General features: G+C 44.0%; 1 protein-coding gene across 1 annotated transcript in view; it reads right to left on the bottom strand.

Moving 5' to 3' along the window:
* The window catches only part of INO80 (INO80 complex ATPase subunit), a 1945052-nt gene that overhangs the window by 774269 nt on the left and 1145562 nt on the right, over positions 1 to 25221 (bottom strand). Inside the window, exon 22 of the mRNA XM_069637507.1 lies at positions 22640 to 22707. Coding sequence (XP_069493608.1) covers positions 22640 to 22707 — 68 coding nt within the window. The remainder of the gene's footprint in view (positions 1 to 22639; positions 22708 to 25221) is intronic.

Below are 25221 nucleotides of genomic sequence, written 5' to 3'. Positions count from 1 at the left end.
AAGGTACAGGGACCAATGCAAACAGATTGATTTTGAACCTTTTTAAACATGAGGCCAGGACAAAGTCGAAGTCGGCTTCTATACTTGTATTGATTTTTCGATGGCTTTCGACGGCGTTGATAAGGACCTTTTGTGGTGGAAGCTCTTTAACTCTGGTTGCTCGGTGGCCCTTTTAAGTATGATTATCACTCCTGGTACACCAGTCCGGGTGACACTGAACACGTAGGGCTCACTCTTAAATGAGATCCAAAGTTCACGTGGTCTTAAACAAGGCTGTGTGTTAGCGCCCCTTCATTTTAACCTTTTTATCTGATATTTCTGATGCTTTTAAAGAAACACGATTCTTCCCTCCTTTTTTGGACTAAGAGAGTTAATTATCTTTTGTATGCAGACTATCTCGCTTTACTGGATTATACTCCGGTTGGCTTGCAAAGACAACTTTCGGATCTGTCAGAGTACACGAGAAGTAATAAACTTGTGATTAACATTGGTAAAACAAAGGTCTTCCAGTTTAGATCTGGAAATAGGCGACATTACCCAAAATACAGGGGAGAAATCAATGCTGGATCAAATCGATCATTTAATTTATCTGGGCCTTCGTTTAACTGAGGGGTTCAGTTGTACCGAAACCTTCTTTTAGCAGAAGACCAAAATCACAACTCTGGCTGCGAAGGCCTCCCTAATTAATACAAAGTTTGGTTACTTCTGAATGGCTCTGGCTGTTGAGTTTTATAATAAAAGGTGCTCCCAGTAGTGGTGTATGGGGCTGAAACCTTGCTATTCTGCCCGAGCGAAAATTGGGTCAAACTTGAGGAAGGTTCTGGCAAAGGGTGTTGATACTGCCCCCAGGGGTCCCTGCCGCCGTTTTGCAATACGAGTTGGGCCATCTGTCAATTGCTGCGCATGTGGCATGGAAGAACATTTTTTTATATTTGAAAATAACGTTGGAGGCTGAAGCCTCCCTGGGTGGGAACTGAGACAGTTGATGGAGGGGAAAATGTGCTTTTCACTTAATAAATGGGTCGCTGACTGTATTAATATTATGGCGAAATGTGATGTGCATCTCCTACTCACAATGAACAATGAATCAGACCAAGACGCACTGCTTGCAAACAAGAAAACAAGCTGGCGAGTTTAGACAACTCGATAAGTGCGTGAAGGCAGAACAGCTGAGGGAAGGAAACCTCAGACCAACCTTCTGAGTCCTAAGTGGTGGCATAGATGAGAGTCGGTGGACTGTTCAGTCCAAGAACGACGCCGAGACCACAGACCTGTTCCAGACATGGAGCAGATGCAGAGAATGAGAGAGAGAAGTCGAGAGGCAAGAAGCTAACCTGACAAACACAAGGAAGCATCCCATCCTGATTGCAGGCCAGGTGATGCTAACCCCAAGTCAGAGAGTTAACGGGGAAGGCGGGAGACCCGGGAGGGATAAGGAACATAACATGCATAATAATCATACTCATCACAGTGAGGAATGCAACTCAATAAGGAGAGTGGGAAGCTATATGGGGACATCGATGAGAAGGAAAGAAAACAGTGGAGAACGAATAGAATCTTTACTGCTACCCTCATACTCGTCCCAATAATACTTAAGAGGTGAAGTGAAGTCAGAATCATTACTGGTATCGTCATATTCATCACCATAAAACTGACGAAGTGGAAACAGAAGAGTATAATTACTGGGGCATTCATACTTGTCTCAGTAAAACCAAAGAAGTGAATACAAGAGAGAATATTTTTTCGAATGTGCACACTAGTCTTAGTGACTATCATGAGAAAGAGGAGAAAGAGTTTGTTTGAGAATCCTTATGACTGGCCCAGCCAGGAGAAACAGTGGACATGGTCTATAGAAGAAGCACCAAGTGCACTAATTAAAGAGCAAGCAAAGAATAACCTTGGAAGGGGAAAGCAAGGTGTCAACGACACAAGAGAAACCGAAGAGCCCTCTTTCTGAACTGTATGAACTGGACAAAATAGGTGTCGAGAATGATTGACAATTAAGTTACTAAAGTGGATCTGCTGAAAAGAATACCACAGGAGAAGGGGGCCGTTCTCCTGTGCTTAAGTTGTTTTGATAATGCTAGGGCCAGAATAGTTTAGCTTTGGACAGGGGATAGATCTTCCTTGTGGATTCACCGACGACTGAAGAGCACCCCAGTTAGTTCGTGCAAAGTAGGGATGATCGATACATTAGGGATAGGTAGGAGTTTTCTCCTCTTTATTTAAATAAAAGTCTAGAAATGAAAGAATCCCGTCCCTGTCTTTCTTCTGACCCGTCACAGCCCACCCAGAGCATAAAAAGCTGCCACAGCCATTGCTCAGCATCGGGAAGCAAAGTGTATCCCCTATTTTGTTTAAATTATTAGTTGAAATGGACTTACAACACAAATGATGCCGGCTAGTTTAATAGAATTCTTTTTTGTTGGATTAATAAAGGTTTGTTAAACAAGCATTAAAAATACTGGCATTCAATTAAACGTTAATAGCATATAAAATGTGCAAACTACTATTAAAACACTAATAACACAATAGAGAGAAGATCCAGGACTTTGCGCCCAATTGTATGAATACATATTTTTTATAAATTGCCCCTTGGTTGATAATTGTATGAATACGTATTTTTAATAAATTGCCCCTTGGTTGATAACACGGGTTTCGGCCCTTCTGGGCCTTTTTCAAATCAGGGCTGTTACATTTACTTGCCACTGTGTATCCAAATAATTCTCCTATTGGATATTTTTACAATACAGTTCACAAAAACAACAAATTCATAAAACATCAATTTTCAAAAAACGCCAACCCAATGCCAAATGACCATCCATGATTAAGGGCAAATATAAAATAAGATACAGAAATGCACATAAATATTTATCCATATCGATGAGCAAACCAATAAACAGTTGTGTACAAGAGAGAGAAATAAGGGTTGGCGTTGGGAATGGATGCAAGGGGTATGTAAAAAAAGAACGATGCAGTAAATAAGTCAAAAAAATGGGAGAGAGAAGGGAGGGACAATCAAACAGACAAACAAGGCACAAGAAAGAGAAATTCCCATTAGTCACGGTTTATCAAATCACATGATGCTATTTATCGCTATGTCGCAATGATCTGTTGACTTACTCTCTCTGGGAGTAACTTTCTAATTCATATCCTTGTTAAATTGTGATGAATGTATGCGTATAATCCCTTTGTCGCGAATCTAATACCATATTAATTGGAAAAAAGCCATTAGTCCCTGTGCTATTGTTACAGGGGTTTTGATTGTACTTAAAATCATTGCAACGGAAAGTTTGGTCCGTATTATCTAGATATCCATGTTAAGTAACTAATTCATAATCGTCCCCGATTCAAGGGACCCTCGTATCTAAACCGTATTTGCAAAAGTCATTCCATGCAAAATGCAAGAATACAAGGAGAGATTAAGCCGTGCTTGGGACTTACTTTACTGAGCACCGGTAATACGCGTTGGCTTGTTTCTAATGCGAGAATGGCCGGCGCCATTTTGGAACTATTTGTTTGGGTGTTCCCATGGAGATGCATCGCCACATCCACCGTTGCATAAAGTCGCAAAGAACGGATTCCTAACAGTTAGAATGGCCTAATAATGATATGCTGTGTATTAAAATTAATGCACAAAATAGGAAGAATCAAAACCCACAATGCGTGTTTTGGGCTTCGTTGTCGGCATTAGAACTAGTCGTCATGGCGACATTAGGCTAAGCATAGTTTTAAAGGCATACCCACGCCAATCATGCCTTAATGTCTGCAAAGTTTTCAAAACAGCTACAAAAATGCTATGACTTCAATATAATACAAGAAGATTGGTTATTTGTGTGTGCTTCGTTGTCTAAATTGTGACATTGTTAAAAGAAAATATTGCGATATTATGTAGTCGCTATCAATCAATTATAGTGACATTGGTTAAGTGCCATATCATCTTCGCCTGATAAGTTACGTCCGCATCTTCCTGATATTATTGATTAGTAGCTTTCACATTCAAAATATCATCATAAAATCTTAGATAATGTCTCTCAGTCAACCTTATATTATTATTTAATTAGTCCAAATAATAAACAAGTTGTCCAAGATGATCATTTGGAAACATGGACTTTTCGGAAGCCAACCGAAGTTAATTCCATCTTACCTGCAAACAGTTGTCATCAGCGTACAACGATTCACAACATCCCTCTTGGAGAATATATTCGAGCAAGACACAATTGTAAAGATGACCACAAATTCCAACAGGAGTGCAACTTTTTGAGGAATCGCTTAAAAAAAAAGAGGGTACCCGAACAAGTGTTTGCAAAAGGCTTTTGAGAAAGACCTTCAACAGCAGGATACTCTAACTCAGAAAATCAGAACAGATGGGAAATCGATGAAACTAGTGTTTGTAACTCAATTCAACAATGAGCATCAGAGAATCAGAAACACTCTACAGAATCATTGGCACTTACTCCAATTGGATGAACATTTACAGAAATGTGTTGAAGATAGACTGATCAACATATTCAAAAAAGCAAGTACTCTCAAATCAATCATTTGTTCATCAATGTTACCAGATCCAGAGGAGCAGAAACAACTCACCTGGCTGACCAAAAATGAACCAGGTTTTAGAAAATGTGGGTTTTGCACAATGTGTAAATTTGCAGGTGACAAGACGAAACAACTCAAGGGTCCCAACGGAAAAACTATCAAAAACAAACACATGATAAATTGTACAACAAAGTATGTGTTCTATGTTATCATCTGCACTTGTACGAAAATGTACGTAGCCAGCACCAAAAGGGAGCTAAGAAGTAGGATTAGGGAGCATCTGATGAAAATTGGAAGCCAAGATTTGACATTAACATTATCTATGCATTGGCAAAAGAATCACCAAATGGATGATAAGACCACAATTAAATTTGTTGGTATACAGCATGTTACATTGACCAAAAGAGGAGGAGATAGAGTGAAAGCACTACGTCAAGCAGAGGCCAGATTGATTTGTTTTTAACACAACTAACACAACTCTGTTAGGCTTGAACTTTGATACTGAAATGGCGTTGTTCCTGTAGGGGTAGATATGCATGTTGCAATATATGTATTTCAGCCTCAGATGGACTAGTTGTGCATTACATTAGTAATACGAAAGGTTTCACAAATGTGCATTCAAGAATTGATATTAATCTAACAAAGAATACTGTAGCTATGTCACATTGTTATCAAACCTCCATTATCACTGAATTGTATTAATATCTCCCATACCCAACTATAATGAGGAATATCTAGATCCATTTTTAGAAAAATCGTGTCTCTCTTATGTTTATTATTTGGACTAATTAGATAATAATATAAGGTTGACTGAGAGACATTTTTTAAGATTTTATGACGATATGTTGAATGTGAAAGCCACTAGTCAATATCAGGAAGATGCGGACGTAACTTATCAGGCGAAGATGATATGGCTGTAACGCTCACCTGACTCCCACGGAGGCGCTGGCCTGGTTCGCGCTGCTGTGACCTCTTCTAAGGTGATGCGCAGGGTTCGGAAGACGGTCTGGACCAGGCCCCCAAATCTGGCTTGTCTGGCTCGCAGAAGTATCCTTCTGTAGGCGAAAATAGGGGGTTAACTGTCTGCGGGGTAATGCTATCGGCCTCCCACTTTCCCCTCTCACCCTCTTCGAAACCCTTCTGTGATTCCCCGTAGCGTCTCACCATAGGGTCTGGAAGGACGAGCTCTCCATCCTGCTTCTGATGCAGGGGCGCGTTGGTATCCAGTTACTTCACTGGATTTTCGGATTGGTGAGAACCAAACTTGCTTGGCTTCAAGGTAAGTTTTTTGATAAGAGGTTCCCTTTGTGTCCATGCATTAATGTACTAATGCTAGTGTCTTTTTCCCCGGGGTACGGAATGCCGGGAAACAGGCACCGACCCGAGATGAGAGGTGAAATCCTTGTAGAAATCAGGTAAGTCTTTAATGAGCGTTTTTTGGTAATGTCTTCATTCGTTCATTAACGCCGATTTCCTTTTTCCCCCTTAGGGACCGGGGTCCGGAAATGCCAGGATGCGGCGCGGACCCGAAATGAAGAGGGAATGAATCAACAGCTAAGTCTTAACATGGAGATTTAGCTTTCCTTATTCCCTTCTCTCTCTCACCTTTTGTTCTTGCCTTTTTCTCCCTAGGCGCTGGGGCGTGACTGCGAATCCGGATGATCGCTGCTGAACATGGAGGCGCCCTGTAAAGGTGAGTGGAATGCGGCGCTGCAGCGATCGACGCGATGAGCTTTTAAATAAAAGTCTTCCTTTTCAGGATTGTCGGCAAGATGTCTCCGGGATGCGGATTTTAGCAGGTAAGGACTTTTCCTTCTTCTGTTCTCTTCTTCTCTTCCTTTGCAGGTGATCCAGATGCTGGCAGGCGTGGCAGAAGTCAGGATGCAGGAGCAGACACAGTGAGCGTCCAGCTGCTAGATGCAGAACAACGCGAAGCGCGTGTGGCTGTTCGGGTGGGTTTTAAATAGCCTTGGAAGAAGTTCCAGGTATGTATCCTTCCTCCAATCAGGTATGTATCCTTCCCCGACCACGCCCGGATGGTAAATTAGTCCCACAGGTAAAGTAGTTCCCTTCAGGCCTCAAGGAGGCCGGGATCCTGCAGCATGGTCTGCATCAGGTAAGTGCACCCTAGCAGTCCCATAATGAGCCTGGCACCTATGGCGCCAGGACTGATGTCTTTTATGAGCCTGGCGCCATAGGCGCCAGGACACTGTCCAAAGGGCCCCTACATGGGGTTGCTGGGTCTTTCCTTGGGGACTGGATGTCTGCTTTCGGGGACGCAGGGCTTAAACCGGCTCCCCGGGAGCGGGCATCATGACAATGGCACTTAACCAATGTCACTATACGTGACTGATAGCGACTACATAGTATTGCAATATTTTCTTTTAACGATGTCACAATTTAGACAACAAAGCACACACAAATAACCAATCTTCTTGTATTATAGTGAAGTAAGTCATAGCATTTTTGTAGCTGTTTTGAAAACTTTGCAGACATTAAGGCATGACTGGCGTGAGTATGCCTTTAAAACTATGCTTAGACTAGTGTCGCCATGACGACTAATTCGAATGCCGACAACGAAGCCCAAAACACGCATTGTAGGTTTGGTTCTTCCTATTTTGTACATTAATGTATGATTACCTCACTTAATACACGGCATATCATTATTAGGCAATTCTAACTGTTAGGAATCCGTTCTTTGCGAATTTATGCAACGGCGGATGTGGCGATGCGTCTCCATGGGAACATCCAAACAAATAGATCCAAAATGGCGCCGGCCATTCTCGCATTAGAAACAAGCCAACGCGTATGACCGGTGCTCAGTAAAGTAAGTCCCAAGCCCGGCTTAATCTCTCCTTCTATTCTTGCATTTTGCATGGAATGACTTTTGCAAATACGGTTTAGATACGAGGGTCCCTTGAATCAGGGATAATTATGTATTAGTTACTTAACATGGATATCTAGATAATACAGACCAAACTTTCCGTTGTAATGCTTTTAAGTACAATCGAAACCCCTGTAACAATAGCACAGGGACTAATGGCATTTTTCCAATTAATAGGGTATTAGATTTGCGACAAAGGGATTATACCCATAAATTCATCACCAATTGATAAGGATATGAATTAGAAAGTGACTCCCGGAGAGGGCAAGTCAACAGGTCATTGCGACATAGCGATAAATAGCATCATGTGATTTGATAAACCGTGACTAATGGGAATTTCTCTTTCTTGTGCCTTGTTTGTCTGTTTGATTGTCCCTTACTTCTCTCTCCCATTTTTTTTACTTATTTACTGCATTGTTCTTTTTTACATACACTGTGCATCCATTCCCAACGCCAACTCTTATTTCTCTGTCTCTTGTACACAACTGTTTATTGGTTTGCTCATCGATATGGATAAATATTTATGTGCATTTCTGTATCTTATTTTATATTTGCCCTTAATCATGGATGTTCATTTGGCATTGGGTTGGTGTTTTTTGAAAATTGATGTTTTATGAATTTGTTGTTTTTGTGAACTGTATTGTAAAAATATCCAATAGGAGAATTATTTGGATACACAGTGGCAAGTAAATGTAACCGCCCTGATTTGAAAAAGGCCCAGAAGTGCCGAAACACGTGTTATCAACCAAGGGGCAATTTATTAAAAATACATATTCATACAATTGGGCACAAAGTCCTGGATCTTCTCTCTATTGTGTCATTACTGTTCACGACGGGCTTTCTTTGGCTTACTGTCAATCCAGTGACCTGCGACTATACTGGAATACTAATATGTGGCATTAGGGGTCTTTTATCCCTATCCCGCTGTCTAATTATACTTCATAATGCTAAAGATCACTTCCACTATAATTGCTGAATTCGAGTCGCCTAATAGACCAGCTGTACATTTAAGCCTGGCTCTTATGTAAATTATTATTAAGACACACTTATATGTCTATATTTCGTCAGTAAACAACACATTTGGGGTTGCATGAAGGTTGCCCTCTTTTTGTTGCATTAAACCACTGGATTGTTGAGTCAAACTGTGTCCAGGTAGGTGGTGGTTATATGGTTTTTCCTAAAAGCTGTTGAAGGGTTCTGGGAAGCCAACTGAGAGGAACTGCAAAGGTTTTTCACACAAAGGTCTAACCCAAACTCTTACTCAGCAATGAGGCTGAGTAGCAAGACCTACACTTAGGATAGCAGGAACTTGGTGTAAAGTACAATTAACAGAAATTTACAAGTAGACTGCCCCCATAGGAGATGTATATAAAAAGTATATTATTTACTAAAACATACTTGAATTACAATCAAGATACTACAAAACCAAGCAAAGCCCTATCAACATATACAAAACACAGAGTCTAGTAACCTGGGCTGTACACCATTTTAGTATTAATATAGTTTAAGACAACACTGTTAAAGTAGTCTAAAGTTGGGTAAATATGTTAAGTCACAAATTTGAAGCCTTATAATGTTATGAGAAACCACAACTATGGTTACTAAACCTAAACAAAGTCCACACCATATCCTATAACGATGGTCATAGTGTCACAGGTGAGTAACACTATTGTATAAGCTACTTCTAGGGCAGTTTGGAAAAAAAAACATATATCTCAAATGGCTCGACCACAGGGAAGTGGCTCACAAATCAGAGTCTTTAGATTAAAACAGTGGTATACTGGGCCAAAGGGAATTCTACATGTATAAAATGGGCATTTGTACCCTGAGCCACTTGTGTGGGTGTCCTGTTTTCTGCACCTCTTATCCTTTCTGCGATCCACACTGCCTCCTTCCTTCCAGCATGCTCCCCACATCCATTTGAAGCAAAGAGATTGTTATAAAATTTCCTTTATCTTACTTCCCACTCTTAAAAAAAAAAATCATATATCAGCTTTTTGTTAAGGTTAACTATCTTTGAATCTTTCCATAGGGGCAAATGTGCCTTCAAATGCAACATATAGGCCAATGTTGTGTCCTTATTTCCTGGTAAGGGAAGAATCTAACCAAACCCTACTTAAAGGGGATGGAATAGCTCACGAAATGTGATCAGTAATGTCAATATGGGGTCACTTTGGAAAACACTTCTAGGGCTACTTTTGGTTCCAAGTCCGTGTCCGAGAGTAAGATCAATTCATATTATAGAAACTTTATTCAAAGTTAGGGCTCCTGCAAGAAGGGGGTTGCATGGACAGGACATCTCCTTTACCCAGGCTCCACCACCTATGGTAAGGAAAGGACAGATGCAAGTGGATTTCATATCCAATGTATTTCAATGGGGACCAGGGAAACTTAATAAAATAGAAGCAACCCAGGCCTCTCCACTCCAAATGGAAAAAGCAACAAACCTAGGCAACAGAGTATTACTGGGGATGATAGAGCTCATTGTTGAATATGTAGCAGGAGGCTCACTGGTTGTGGGCGCAATGTTTCCTCCGACTGTCAGGTCAGACACCATAGGTAATCATGGGTGGGGTGAAGACAGAGATCTAGTTAGATTAACAGGACACTGATGGATTCCACAGGAGGAGCAGTAGTTGATCCGACAATGCTCATGGCCAGCATGCACACTGGAGCAGGATGGCTGGACATTGGTTCCAGGCAGGCCCTTGTCAGCTGTAAAGAATAGAAAGTGTAATCTGATAAGGTCCCAGTGGTGCAGTGGAGATGCTTGATGTTTCCAGTGCAAAGGATAGGCATTGTCCAGGCAGAGGTGCAGTCTAGTCCCAGAAGGCTGCATGCCAGTTGCAGGCTCAGCAACCCTTTAGAGTTCTGTGTGGGGAGGAATGCAAATCAGCACTCCAGGCTAGTAGTGCCCATTAGCCCACGGTTGGGAGGGACAGAGGCTCTACTTCCAGGTCTGCCTTGTCGATTAGAAGGTAGAGCTTTGCAGGCTTTGCCAGAGCCAATGCTGGTTGTAACAGTAGACCTATTTTCGTTCTTCAGTAATACATACTTGTCTACAGAGGTTGATATGCAAAATGGTCCCAGATCATTCTACTTTTAGCCTGAATTCATGGAGGGGGGGCCCCAATCCTCCAATGGAAAGAACCTGCAACATTCAAACAGGTAATGGTAGTCCAACAGTGGATAGCCAGCTAAGCCACATCGGTCCAGCTGCTTGACATCCTTCTGGCTGGAATGAGGATTGAGCCAAACATCTGCCCGGTTCAGACATTCACAAGGCATTTTGAGCAGGTTCCTTTTGGCAGGAACTGCATGAAAGCACATGACCATAAATGGTCATTTCTGACCTAAGATGGCAAGAAAATGGGCAACAAAAAAAATACATTAAAGAACAGGGCTAAAAACGTTTAGAGAAGTCATTTTAAATGTATTGTCACTCAAAAGGCATGATCGCATTAAAAATACTGGTACATGGCAGTGTTAGTTTATTCGCGATTTTCGACTAGGGAGGGGGAAGGTTAACAGGTTATTAGTTATCATGGCTGTTAAGAGTCAGGTGAGGTTTTTATCTAAGAGGGGTAAGTTCGTGGTCACCCTTAGAAGGCTGGAATACCTCTGAAAATAGGGAGAAGTTGACAAGGGGAGTAGTAGCTGCAAGTAAGGAGTGCCAGGTGCTTGAGGATCTGGGGTAAACACAGGGCTGCAGGAGTGCAAGAGGGATTGACAGACAGGGGTATGACAGGTAAACTGGAGCTTTGGGGGAAATAAATCAGGAAGAATGTAGGGAATGAGAGTGGGGAAATGAGAAGGGAAAGGAACGGGGCCCGAGGATGGAGGGTAAGGAGGTTAGCAAGGGTGCTTCACGCTATGGCTACCATGATCCCTCACTACTGATTATGCCGAGTCTAAAGGTAGCTTTAGTCCAACTCATCTGGAGGTTGCACACCTCGGCTCTATCACTATGTGTTAATATTCTGTCTGGATTTGTGTTTTAGGCACTCTGCTCTAGAGGGTGCGTCAAGCCCAGTAATCTGACCTTGACAAGCAGAGATAGTGACCGCTATCAGCCTGGGGTCGGAGGCTTACCAGGGTGGAAGCCAAAGCCATTTCTATCCAAGAGTGGGAAGGTGGCCGCTAAGAGGGCCCCAGTTCCTACAACCCACCATGCCTGTAGTTTTGTAACAGTACCACTTTGGATCACCCATACCTCCTGATAATGATGCTGCCCCCAAGACAGTAACCCACCAGTGTCTGCTATCATACAACTACAGTCATCACAATGCAGAGACCAGCCAGAACGGAGAGAACAACTGAATGCAGATCGTCCATAATGGGAAACAGCGGTCAAACTGTCGACATTATGGACGAGCCAAGCCAGCCTTGTGAAAACACGGAGCGCTCCCCCAGCAAGCAGCTGAGGGAGTGCTCGTGGGTTGGCTTTAGCTGAACTGTCAATGGGAAAGTTGGTTTCCCTTTGATAGTTCAGTAGTACCCCAACGTATGCTCAATGAGCCATGCATGGCCGGGGCGTTTTGCCTACCCAGCCTTGCATGGCCCATTTGTGATTCAGGCTGGGGTACTGCAGGCCTGAATTTGCTATGGGGCATTCTTGCGCCACCCTGAACATAGAGGGCCCGAGGGGCGTCCTGAGCAAAGCACTCCAACTCTATTGTATCGTGCATATGCAGCAGGAGCTGGGAAGCACACTCTGCTTCCCGGCTCCTGTTGTATTCTGTGCAGTAGCCTTCTGGCCTTCACTGCGATTCCAAGAGGGCCAGAATCAGGAGCAGGGCAGAGAGAAAGAGAGAAAGAGAGAAAGAGAGAAAGAGAGAAAGGGAGAAAGGGAGAAAGAGAGCGAGAGCGAGAGCGAGAGCGAGAGATCTACATTTAGGTGCGTATTTTCATGCAAGAGAGTATGAATGCGGTCAGAGTGTGAGGGTGAATGTGAGTAAATGAAGAACGAATGCCGTATGACTGCTATGTGGGAATGGAGAGTGAATGAAGAATGAATGATGCTGTATGAATGCTGATGCATTTGTGAATGCGAATGAATGAAAAATGAATGCTGCATGAATGCTTGTGTGTGAATGGAGAGTGAATGAATAATAAATGATGCTGTATGAATGCTGATGCGTGTGTGAATGTTAGAATTACTTAACAGTAATCTTCAATAGTCCTACGGTTCCAGTACTTAACTGTGATGTAAGGTTATCTCAAAAGAAAGCACTGGAACGAGAATGAGGTACATAGAGGTAATGCTAGGATTACTTACCAGTAATCTTCATTACTCCTAGTCATAGTAGTCCTCGTCCCAGTACTTACCTGTGAGGAAGAGAAGCATGAAGGTAATGTGAGAGTGAATAACGAATGAATGATGCAGTATGAATGCTGATGTGTGTGTGTGTGTATATATGAGAGTGAATGAAGAAAGAATTATGTTGATGCGTGTGTGTGTGTGTGAGAGAGAGAGAGAATGGAGAGTGAATGAAGAATGAATGATGCTGTATACATTCTGATGTGTGTGTGTGTGATTGTGAGAGCGATTGAAGAATGAATGCTGAATGAATGATCATTGATGAATGTAGAGGGTGCGTGCGCCAGCTGGGCAGCAGTACTCTTATTGGGGTTAGGAAGAGAAGGAGGGTAGCAACTTTTTAAAATAATTGGTGAGGTGCTTATTTGGCCAAACTGCACACACCAAACGATGTGTCTGGTTTGGATAATATTCACAGTGGCACAGTATTTTTTGTTACTGGGCAACAAGGGGGAAAGCAGCATAATGAGAGTTCCTACTGGTACTGGCCCAAAAAGCGGCACTGGTATGGACATATTGCTTTACTATTGCATGGCATTTTTTACTGGGTATCAAAGGAGAAGGCAGCATAATGAGTGATACTGGCTCCATTCTAGACAATTCTTCACTTTGGCATGGCATTTTGTTCTGGACATCAAGTGTGAAGGTAGCATGAGTGTTCCTACATGGTACTGGCCCACATTGGTCAGTTCAGTCTGCACATATTTTCTTACTGTGGCATGGAATTTGGTACTGGTAAAGTCAACAGGTGTATGCTCTGATATGGTAATACTATATATTGGTGCAGTCTCCATGGACATGTATGGGCACAGATAACTTGAAAATGCTTTCATACATGCATATATTGAGTACAAAGGCATGATGAAAATGAGGTGGAAAATGCGCTTGTGCAATGTTGATGACTTGCTTCTATCTGATTTTATCATTTGGTGCCCTACACAACCTATTTCAAACTGTTGCTTTTTACCATTTTTTTTTTAAAAGCAAGTGTGTTGGCATTGCATTATTTTAACACAATATGTTAAACATTTGCTCGGGGGAGGGGGACCATTTACGGCCATCCCATTAAAAAAAGTGCCACCCACCACTGGCTGAAGGAAAGGTCAGAAAGTCCTCACAGCCATCAGGGAAACCAGGCATGGCTTCCCAATACCTGGGTGCACTGCACTCTAACAGCTACGCAAGACCAGCTTCAAATAAATCCTTATGGACCTGCTTCAAAGTGGCTTTCTAATGAAAAACAATATATATGCATTTACCATGGGTTCCGCAGCAACGTAGCCCACTGCCATGGACTGCGACACTCTTCGATGTGGGTCGCCATTGTTGCAGGACACCGGCTGTGCATGAAAGACATGGGTGGGACTTAGCCCCCTATTTGTACATTATGACAATTTTTTTTACCCATCTCCCTCCCCCCCGGAATGGGAAGCCAGGAGAACATTGGTTAGTGTAAGAAGCCAATGGGGGAAGGGGAAACGTCCAAAAAGACAGTGTTTAAAATACCCCACACCCTTGTTCACTATAATGTGAGTGGGGGTTGCAGAGGTGTCCCCCGCAGCCGGTCCTGTAAAAAGTAAAAAAATAAATAAAAAAAGTTAAGGACCCTGCTGCACTGGTTCCCAATCACGTAACGGGCGTTGCAGGGACACAGCGAGTTGGCGGCACACATCGAAGTGTGCCGCTGCAGGGCAAGTAGGGGGTTGGGGCAAGGGCAAAGGATGAAATGTTCAGAGGATAGAAGATCGAAAGTTATTTTCAGAAAAATAACTTTCGGTCTTTTCTCCCTCGAACATTTCAGTCACGGGCTTCCAACCCCAATCTGGGGGAAGGGAGGAGGATAAAGCTGGTGACAGGAAACAGCAAGGTGTGGGTTGTTCAGGTGAGGTCGGATGAAAAGGATGTGGCAGACCAAGAGACCAGCAGGAGGAAGAACAATGGACTGGAACATGGAGGCGTTTCGGAAAATGTGACATTTGTTGGTGAGTTCAAGTGGCACTGTGTGGTGAGTGTCTGTGCACGACAGGTCAGTGAGATGTTAGGGAAGGTGATGGTGAACACTGAAGGGGTGTGAGTCGAAAATGGAGTGAAGTAGTAGTGTGGAGAATAGTAGTAGTGTGGAGAGGGGAGAGTAGTGTAGTGGGGAGTAGTAATAGTGTGGAGAGGGTAGATAGTGTGGGGAGGGGAGATAGTGCAGGGGGGAGAGTAGTAGTGCAGAGGGGAGAGCATAGAAGTAGTGTGGAAAGCGGAGCTCATTGTTATGGGGGAAACTATCAGTCCTTCAGAATATCAGTACTGGGAAACTATGCTTCAGTTTTTAATTCTTGTGCTTTTTAACATTGCACACAGCACCTTACAGTGCAATGCAATGGGATACTTTTGTATCACCCTAGCTTTTTACACGTAGGATTTTTTATTACTTTTATATGTGCTGTGAGAAACCTAGAGGTATTCTGCCATGAAGACCCCGAGAATCCTCTATTCAGGTGGCCAGGGGAGGACCATTGCTTTTGGATCCCAACTCTTGGGGTGGGCAAGCGAGGGAGTATCACCTGGGTAGAGGAGACCAGGGATACCCTCGGGAGAATACCCTTGGCGAGACGCAGTATTTCAATAGGACAATAGGGTGAGAAATCCCAGAAGCCTTTGTGGGTTATGCAGACCCCATTATTCCCAACCCAAGAAAGACAAAACTAGAAACTCAATCCAGACGTTTCTCTGTCTTTTACCCATTCAGATCATGGGAAGGGTTGTGCAGGCCCGTATTCGTATATCCGGGCGGGTAACATAGGGAATACTTCAATACAAAGGGATGCACCCATTGTTTACTGAATCAGGACAAAAGGGTCTTCCCATATCCGTTTCCCATCACCTTCTATGGCCTGTCAATGTCAAATACAATCGCACCCCAACTCCCCCTCGGTTTTTCTAACAAATACTGAGAGGAGGAGGAGGCAACTAAGATCAGTAAGGATTAACCATAGGAATAACACAATATGATATGAGAGGTGATTTATACCGCGCTTAATATCCAGAGGTTACTAAGCGCAGACCCGGGGATCGAACCTGTGTTGCTCCAGGTCGTCTTGCTTCTAAGGCAAGCACCCTGCCCTGAGCTATGCTCCCGGTGCCATGGGGGAAGTAAGGGCAGCCTACTCTAGAAAGAACCCAAGTTGTCCCATTAATAGAGTCAGGCAGGGTCAGGCCTTCATTAGTAACAATTCAAACCGGACTCCACTTGACTGGTCTTTTTGCTATAAAAAGGTGTGGTCTGTCACAAACGGATGAGCGAGTAGGAGTGCAAGCAGAAGGGCAAGCTTGGGAGAGCTGAGATGTCAGAGCTGCCCAGGACCAGAGGGCCAGAGACCTGGACGCCAAGACGCTCTAAAGCTGCAATTCGCAAGGGCAGAAGCGTGACAAGGGAGCCGTGTCTCCAGGAAGCCCGAGAGAGTCTGTGTATAGGAGCTGAGGGGGCACGCAGGTCCGCTGCAGCAGCTGCGGATGCAAGTGCTTGTTCCCCTGGGCCAGCGAGACAGCCCAGCAGTGTGTGAGGGGCAGGAGGTGAGCTTCTGACCTCGGAAACGAAGAAGTGTTGGGAAACTGAAGCGCAGATGTCAGCCCAGTGATTATCAAAGTGTTGATGAGCTGGGTTGTGAAGAGCGTGAAACAATGTGGCATTTGAAACACGTAAGAAATAGGATTGCATTTGTTAAAGCATTTGAGTGAAGTTAAAGTGAAGTCTTTAACAATGTGAAAGTAAAAGTGTAAGCACGAAATGAGGGAAACCCGCTTTTGTAAGTAGTAAGTGAATTAAAGTCGGACATTGAAGTATTAAGTATAAAAGGGACAAGAAGCCCATGGAAAAGGTGCAAGAGGCATGAAAGCAAGAGAAAGAGGAAGAGGGGCCAGAAGCCCTTGGAGAAGTGTGCAAAGGGCACAACAAAGTTGACGGTTGAAGAAAAGTGCAAGTGTGCACGGCAAAAAGGAAACCGGTGCAGGAAGCACCAGAGGATAAAAAGAGAAAGAAACCAAGAGAGGGGCAAAACGGAAAGTGGTCACGCTGAGGAAAAGCAAAGAGCCTGGGATTTTCAAAAACCTTTGCATCTACTCCATAACAGAATAAGGTGTAAGAGGGACTATACGTAAAGTAAAGGCATATCCTGACCAACTGAATTGGTGTTTGGAAACAAAGGGCCTAAGCCTGAGGAGAGGTGCCCTGTGAAAACCAAAGGGAACTGTGCTATATGGTGTTTTGTTTTGAAAGTTGGAAGAGGCCGGAGCTTGGAGAAGGGAACCCTGAGAGGCCTATTGGGAAAAGGAAAATGAACAAGCTGCAACTTGGGAAAGGGAATCCCCAGGAACCCAGGAACACTAAAGACATTTGAAGTCGCTGAAAGGGCTCTTTGGAGAAGGTCTTTCGATCATCCCTGTTGAGTGGTACCATCTGTTGTGACATCCACTAAATTGAACCTGGTGAGAAGACCACCCAAAACCAAAACTGGTTTTGTCATTTTTGTTGAACCACCATTTTTCCTTTTTAAAAAGACCTCCCATCACATTTTTGTACAGCGTGAGGGCAAGCATAGGTTTAGACACACATTTATTTTTTACTATTTGACAACCACAGCCATTAGACATGTCAGTTAACGGAAACATCCCTTTAGAGTTAGTGGCAGTCAGGCATTCCACCAACCCAGGTACCGTAGTAAATAAAGGTTTTAAAACAAATGCTCTTGAGTCTGTGTCTCTCTTGATACCATGCCTGCCACATAGTGCCTAAAGACAAGAGGGTGGCAGCAGTTACATTTATACCATTTGTGCATTAATTTTGGTGTGCACATTCGCATTTACCGCATTTGGCTACTAAACGTGGCTAGTGCCACAAGATTTTTGCTCGTTCTTTGGCTATATACTAGTTTGGCCTTCTTCGTGCCTTATCAGATGAGGAAAGTACTTATAAGGTCATGCACTTGCCCGGGAAAGCTATGGCTTTCGTGGGCTAATGAGCCTTTGTGAGTGTGGCCCAGGAAGGAGATGGAAACGGTCTAGTTCCAGTCCAGAGCCATGGAGCCAAAAAGTCTGGATGTGGGACAAATGCAAAACCAGTAGTTTTGCCTGATTGGACAACTGCTGGCTGTTTGAATGGTGCAGATACTTAGCATTGGCGGGCTTGGACTTGCTTCGAGCTCCTATATTGGATAAGAAAAGGACCTTTGCAGCCATTTCTTCAGGTCATCGTTGCAGCCAAGAATCCCTCAATGAAGAGCAGCCTGCTGACGATCCGAAGACAACTGCTGAAGTGGCCCAGCACCCCTTCCAGTATACCCAGCCTGGTGAAGCCCTGCTCCTCTGCCTGATCCCTGAAGACAATGAGCAGTGCTTCAGCCCTTGGACTAGTGGTAACAATTAGTCTTAATACCTTCTCGAGGATCCTGACCTCTGAGCCTTCGGAAATGTCCATGGACTGCCTGGTGGACTGACCAGCTCTCTTGCAGGCTACCACATTGCAGTGTCCAGAACTCTGGTGGTCGCCCACTTGTGCCACTAGTCGCCTTCTCCTCAAATTTCATTTTCCCACCTTCACATGAACCTGTCCTGGAGCAGCTGCTGTGACTGCGACTGGAAGGACGCCTTTTGTCCACTGTGTGCAGAGACCGTCGCTGAAACTCACCTTTCTCCAACCCTTGAAGTGTCCGGAAGAGGTCTGCATCGGTGGATTCTGCATTTCTTCTCCAAAAAGTGTTGCATCTTGCTTTTTCATTCAACCGGAAGAATCATCGAACATGCAACTCCTGGGCGCCTCTCACTGGAACAAAGGGTAGACATAAGATTGAGCCTTCAGGGACCCCCAGATAATCCTCAAAGTCACCTGGGAAAATCGGAGTCAATGGGGTAACTAAATGCATTGTGCCTGCCCCACTCCTGTCCTCCATAGGATAACATTGGGAGCAAGTCCCATTGTCTCCTTATTCCATTCCACTCACCTGTTAATCGTCGAACTTGGGTCGAGAATCCTGCTCCTGTGTTAGCCTTGGGTCTGAAAGAAAGGAAAACACTTACTTACCTCTGGTAAAATTGTTGTAGAACTTTAAAACTATCGCCAATCAATCCAATCCAATCAAAACCTACCTATAGACACATCATTCAGGTGAGAAACATTGTAGCTCCTTTGGGCACAAGGCCCCATTCATCTAAGGATTTTGACTTCTTAAGTTAAGCAATTGTCTTGTTTTCTTGTTCCATCATTTATGGCATTGTAAGAAACCTGAAGGTACTCTCACATCTACTCGCCAGGGATCTTCTGTTCAGGGGGCCAGGGAAGGGCCATCGGTTTTGGATCCCGACCCTGGGGGTGGACTAGCGAGGGAGGATCACCTGAGCGGAGGGTCCTGGGGATTGGGGAGAGGGTGCCAGAGGGCGAGATACGGTATCCCCCATTTCCTGACATTGACTTACACTACCCTCCCTCAGCCTTTGCAGGGTATTGAGGTCCACATCCTAATTTCCAACCTGAAATTTCACTAAGTACTGAGAAGAAGAAGATGCCTCAATGAGTAATGCAGAACACCTACCGGACACACTAATATAGCACTGGGACAAAGAAGAGGGATCCTGAAGACTACAGAGCTGAAGGTCAGGCATGTCCCAATAATTGGTCGAATTGGAATCAGGCAAGTGAATCACACCTGAAACCCCTTCATGGGATCCAGGTGCCTAAAAGGAGATGGGAGAGAGCTAACTAGGTAGAAGGGGAGAGCAGCAGGAAAGACAGCACAACCCACAAGAAGCTAAAGGAGAACGGGACAGAGACACTGAAGGACTGCACAGTAAAGCAGAGTGTAATTGCGAGGCAAGGGAGCTTTGTCCCCAGGGAGCCGGGGAAGCAGGAGAAGCGGGCAGTGGAACGTGTGGGTCACTTTACTGTGGCCAAGAAGTGTTCGGCAGGAGCCTTATATACATCTTGGTTTGTTCACTGGATTCTGGCATGACTTCATCCTAAATTGTCCTTCATTCCTACAAGGGGTGTTGCAGTCTTCCTTACTTCATGGCCGGTGATGTCTGTTTTAGGACATACTAAACATACTGCTAGCCTATGCAAGAATACACTGTAGCTCCTGTTTATCATCATTTTGTTACTTATGAACATTTATATATTAACATATTTTGCCATCATGCTCTCCATATTTCATTAATTTGACTAACATTTTTATCTGGTCCAGTAATTCTCCTTAAAACCTTAATTCTGCATGTTGTGCATTGAGCATGTACAATCCCCTATTCTTAGTCTGCATGGCCTTATGACCAACAGTCAACAGCTGATCAGCCACTTCGTGAGCTTAGCCTCAGTGACGCAACATTGCATGCTCTGCAATACATTTTTAGCGCAGGCCACATTCCTTTTGGCTCAGAGCCTGCTGCTCTTTATTGTGCTTGGAGAAAAACTAAAATAGAATTTAACATTTTACAAACGTATTCAGCTAATAGTTATTTGCACCTTATATTTAAATAACTCACTGCCTTCTTTTTAGTACCCCTACTCCCCCCCTGGACTATTCTGGTGCTTAGAAACAGTTAGAAAAAAGTCTTGCCTAATTCTAAAGCGCTTGGGAAGTTTGGGAATGATGTGAGGTGCTAGCTACTTCCCAACATTACCCCTTTCGTTACTTCTACAGTAACAAACTCATCCAAACCCGACATATCTACAACCACAGAAATATTAGTTTGAGTTTCGCTGTTTACTGTATGGCAAGGTGTTTTAGATTCCCCAATTGATACCATCATCTTTGCACTATTAGGGACTATATTAACACAACATCAGAGACCCGTGCAGAAGAGGACCAAGAAGAATACTAGGACTCAATGAAAGGCAGGTGATGGCCAATCCATGTTCTGAATTCCACCTTCTTTCTTCATTTGAACACCTAGATTGTGCACCACCTCGATGACATGGGGTAGTGACCCATCCTCAGCATCCTCCGGGGGTATAAAAGTACAGCAGTTGCTTGTACCCCAGGAGAGATGAAAGATGAAAAATAAAAGTCTCTGCTGAGCTAAAACGTCGATACTCATCAGGTATTCCTCTGAGCAGTGCAGAACAGTCTCTTGAGACCGTTTGAGCTCTTCTTTCTTCCCCACCAGATGAAATAGTCCTTTTTCTGGCAGCATATCAAATTATTGTGTGATCTGCAAGCTTCTTTCTGCTTCTTTAGGTGCTGGAGTGGCTGTTGGCACCTTGACAGGCATTTCTTCTCCCTTCAGGTGTTCTTCCAAGATTACTTGTAGCACTGAGTGCAGGGTGGCCAGTGAACGCTTGCCCCTCCATGAGGGTGGGAGGTGCAAGTAGGCTTGTTGGCCAAACACCCGGTAGTAATCCATCACCGCTGCCGTACCTTTCGTCATATCAGGAATCACAAGAGTGTGGTTGCACTGTGTGTTTGCGCCAACAGGAACTGTTCCTTCATTGAGTCTATGGCTCTACGTATTTGCACTGGCATTTTCATTGTTGCAATCCATGTCAGCCTTGGCTATTGCTTCTCTGCTGTACTCGATCAGTCCATCTGCCGGGCATGTCACTGTGGTGCCCTGCCATTTGTCGTTGCCATTAGAGTAACCTCCCAAGGAAAAATATGGTATTTGTAGACAGTGGCGGTATTTCGTGTTGGCATTGCATAACACTGAGTCTAGATCAATGCGCTTCAACTGCACGCTGTGTGCCTGGAATGTGCCCTTTATCCTTCATAGTGCAAGATGTACCAGGCATTGTGCCTCTGTAATTGGGACTGGATGTGGAACTAAAACCTGAGGAGCCCCTGATGCGTGCTTGATAAGTGCACACACGTAACAGCTTTCATTCATTATATTCCTTCCTTTAGTGCGCATATCGGAGTAACAGCTATTCAAGGTTTCTAAATGCTGGATGTCAGAAATGGCGTCAAAGCCCAACCCCTTATATAAATCATATGTCATTTGAGGAGAGAGAGAGAGAGAGAGAGAGAGAGAGAGAGAGAGAGAGAGAGAGAGAGAGAGAGAGAGAGAGAGAGAGAGAGAGAGAGAGAGAGAGAGAGAGAGAGAGAGAGAGAGAGAGAGAGAGAGAGAGAGAGAGAGAGAGAGAGAGAGAGAGAGAGAGAGAGAGAGAGAGAGAGAGAGAGAGAGAGAGAGAGAGAGAGAGAGAGAGAGAGAGAGAGAGAGAGAGAGAGAGAGAGAGAGAGAGAGAGAGAGAGAGAGAGAGAGAGAGAGAGAGAGAGAGAATCCTTTTTCCACTAGGGACCACCGGGTTCTGGACCTTCAAAAAATGTTAAAATTGAGAGAAATTGAAAAAAGATAAAATAAAAAGATAAAATAAAAGAACAATGAAAAAAGAAGAGAAAAAAAAATCAGGCGTGTGCCACTGCCCACCACCATGGCACAGATCCTCAAAAATGTCTTTTCTTTGGCTATGTCCTTACTGAGCTTTGCCTTGTCTCACGTGCTCTTCGGACACCGGAGGGATGCGCCCCATATTTTAACTCCTTCACACGGATGGTGAGAGGAGTACAGAACACCTCATACGGACCTTCAAACCTGGGGCTGATCAGTTCCCTAGGTAATAATGGTCCATCGTTATTTTGTTCTCCCCCGTTTCCCTCCCTTGCCATGTCGCGCTCTGAAACACTTGTGTACGAGCGCAATAGAAATAAAACATCAATTAAATTCATGTTACAAATGAGCCAGGAATGCGGTTCATACATTTTTATTATAGACTAAACACAAAAAAAAAAAAATGTTCGCTGTATTCAAGAGTTTGAAATTCCACACAGGATAATATATATATATATAAGACTTTATGGTTGAGAAGTACCAATTATATGAAACAAGCAGCATGCAGAAAGTATGAGCACCCGCTGACTGCCCACACTTACCTTTCCGGTGGAAAAGTGACTCTTGGATGTGGTCTGGTGCAAACGGTGAGAGGATAACCCTCAATAACCTGAAAAAGTAGATTTATGGTGAATTCATATATCCTGAGTGGTGCTCAGACGTAGTAATTCTGCTGCCTCTTTTAAATAAACAACATTGCGATTTCAAATTAATCATCCTATCAGCCAGTCCAGTGCGCTAGATTCAGAGATGTGTGTGCAATCTGAATTCAGAGGATTGAGTTCCAGCAGGGTCAACTCAGCCTGTCATCCTTCCAAGGTCTACAGATTGAATACCATTAAACTGGGAAATAACAGCTAGTACATCAATAACACTTGGGGACAAAATATAAAAACAAACTTTTCATCATCAAAAAATGCTTTATTTGCATAAATATCAACCTGTATAACTAGTACAACTTGCAGTAACAGGTGTTCTCCTTCAAATGCCCAAATTTCAACATCAGTTCTTTGAGTGATAGCCCAAACACAAGAGATTCTTAAAAGGGGCACAGTGGAAGGGGCAGGGAGGACAGCAACGAATGGCGAAAAAGAGGCTCAATTCGATATATCAGACCTCATACATTACCCATAAAAACAAATTACTTACCTCTTGGTAATGTTCTTTCTGATGGATGTTCCTCCTATGGGTTCCTCATCTATTATATACTTATCGCAGCGCAGTTCTTCTGAAACTTTTCAGTCACCAGGGGGCGCAGCGTGGCTCCACACAACGCTTCTATGCTATGTGCCGGACATGACATCGGGGCCAGTATATATTGAGGCCTTGTGCCCAATTACCTCAGTTCAATGCTTTTTCCCTAACACTCGGATGTGGAGGGACCGCAGAACTAAGGTGTAACTAGCTACCCAACGAGGGACATGGAGCAAGGGCGATGAGGAATCTGTGGGAGAAACATCCATCAGAAAGAACATTACAGAGAGGCAAGTCATTAGTTCTTCTAATGGATTCATCTATGATAGTCTACCAAAGCAGTACATACATATGGAAGAAAAAGGAAGGAAGGACACCATCTAGACCAGAATACTCTGCCCTACCAAAACAGGCCTTTGTGCCGCAAAGAATCCAAGACGTAATTCTCTGCAAACGTGTGCAGAGATGCCAAAGTCACAGCCTGGCAGATATCCAGGGCGTGGACCCCTACTCTGCAGGGCAAAGGTGGCATCCACTCCTTTGGTAGAATGCACCCGATCCCGAGTGACATCATTGCCAGACAGATCATAGCATTCAGAGATGCAGAGAATGATCCATCTTGACAGGGTCTGCTTGGTCACAGCCCTAAGAGCAAGAGCCCCAGCGAAACCCCCGAAAAGCTGGTAATTTTCTTAGTCTCTCTAGTACGATAGACCTAGAATTTAAGGGGCCTGCACCGGGTCCAGCCGATGGAATCGCTCCTCTGCCTCGTTAGGGTGAGGCAGAGGAAACAACACAGGAAGATGGATCTTCTGAGAGAAATGGAAATCCAAGACCACTTTTGGTAGAAAGGAGGGCCTCATTCTCAAAGTCACCTGATCTTTCAAAAAAAGCAAAAAGGGAAGCAAAACAGACAACACCTGGAGCTCACTCACCAGTCTTGCAGCAGTGATGGCAACCAGGCAAATCACCTTAAGGGTGAGTAATCCAATTGAACAGAAATGAAGGGGCTCAAACGGAGCACCCCTAAGGAATATCAAAACTAAATTCAAATCCAACGCCATAACCACAAACTGGCGGGGAGGAAACTGGTTGCACAAAACCTACAAGAACTGCATAACAGTGGGAATTGTGACAAAACAAACCCTGTTCCAAGGAATTCTTGGAAACCGAAATATCCCATTAAAGTGCCAATCTGCAGACCTGCTTGAGACAAGGATAGTAGAAAATCTAACACAGGGCACAGCGGACATGACAAAGGATCCAGATCCCGTAACCAAATCGAAAATGTACACTACTTGCCGGCATAAATGGATTTTATAGTGGGACTCCTAGCTGAAATGAGCACATCGAGGATGTCATCTGACAAGTTACAACGCCTATCTTAGCCTCCCAATAGCCAGCATGAAGGTTCAGGATGCTGAAGATTTGTGTGGAGGACCTGCCCCACTGATTGGGAAAGCAAGTCGACTCTCCTCGGAAGGCACTAAGGAGGGCAGACGGACATGTGCAGCAACTCCACATACCACGTTTTCCAAGCCCAGTCTGGAGCGATCAGGATCAACGTGGTTCAGAACAGGAGCAACCTCCAGACAACCAGCAAAATGACAGGGATCAGCGGCAGCGCTACACCTTAACTGCCAAGGGGTCCCTCCCACCAGTGCAAAGGCCTTTTTTGGTGATTTTGGTATGCCGCCATTCAATCCCTTGTATCTTTTTTGTTACATGAGATATCTCGGCCAAATTCGGCCCCTTTTCTTCCCACATGTAGGCGGTCATAACGGCACCAAGGAATCATAGTTTGCTGTATGGGGGTGAGAGAAATTAACAAAAAAAGAGACCATTTTGGGGTTTTTCAGAAAATGCCAATAAAATGATGTACAAAGTAGCCTGTGGTTTTTTCCTTGTAAGAGCTAGGAACAAATGGTTT

The sequence above is a fragment of the Ambystoma mexicanum genome, chromosome 14 (assembly GCF_040938575.1).
Source record: "Ambystoma mexicanum isolate Mex_15411 chromosome 14, UKY_AmexF1_1, whole genome shotgun sequence".
NCBI classification, from domain to species: domain Eukaryota; kingdom Metazoa; phylum Chordata; class Amphibia; order Caudata; family Ambystomatidae; genus Ambystoma; species Ambystoma mexicanum.
The sequence above is the reverse complement of the archived record's forward strand: the minus strand, read 5'-3'. Positions and strand labels throughout refer to the sequence as shown.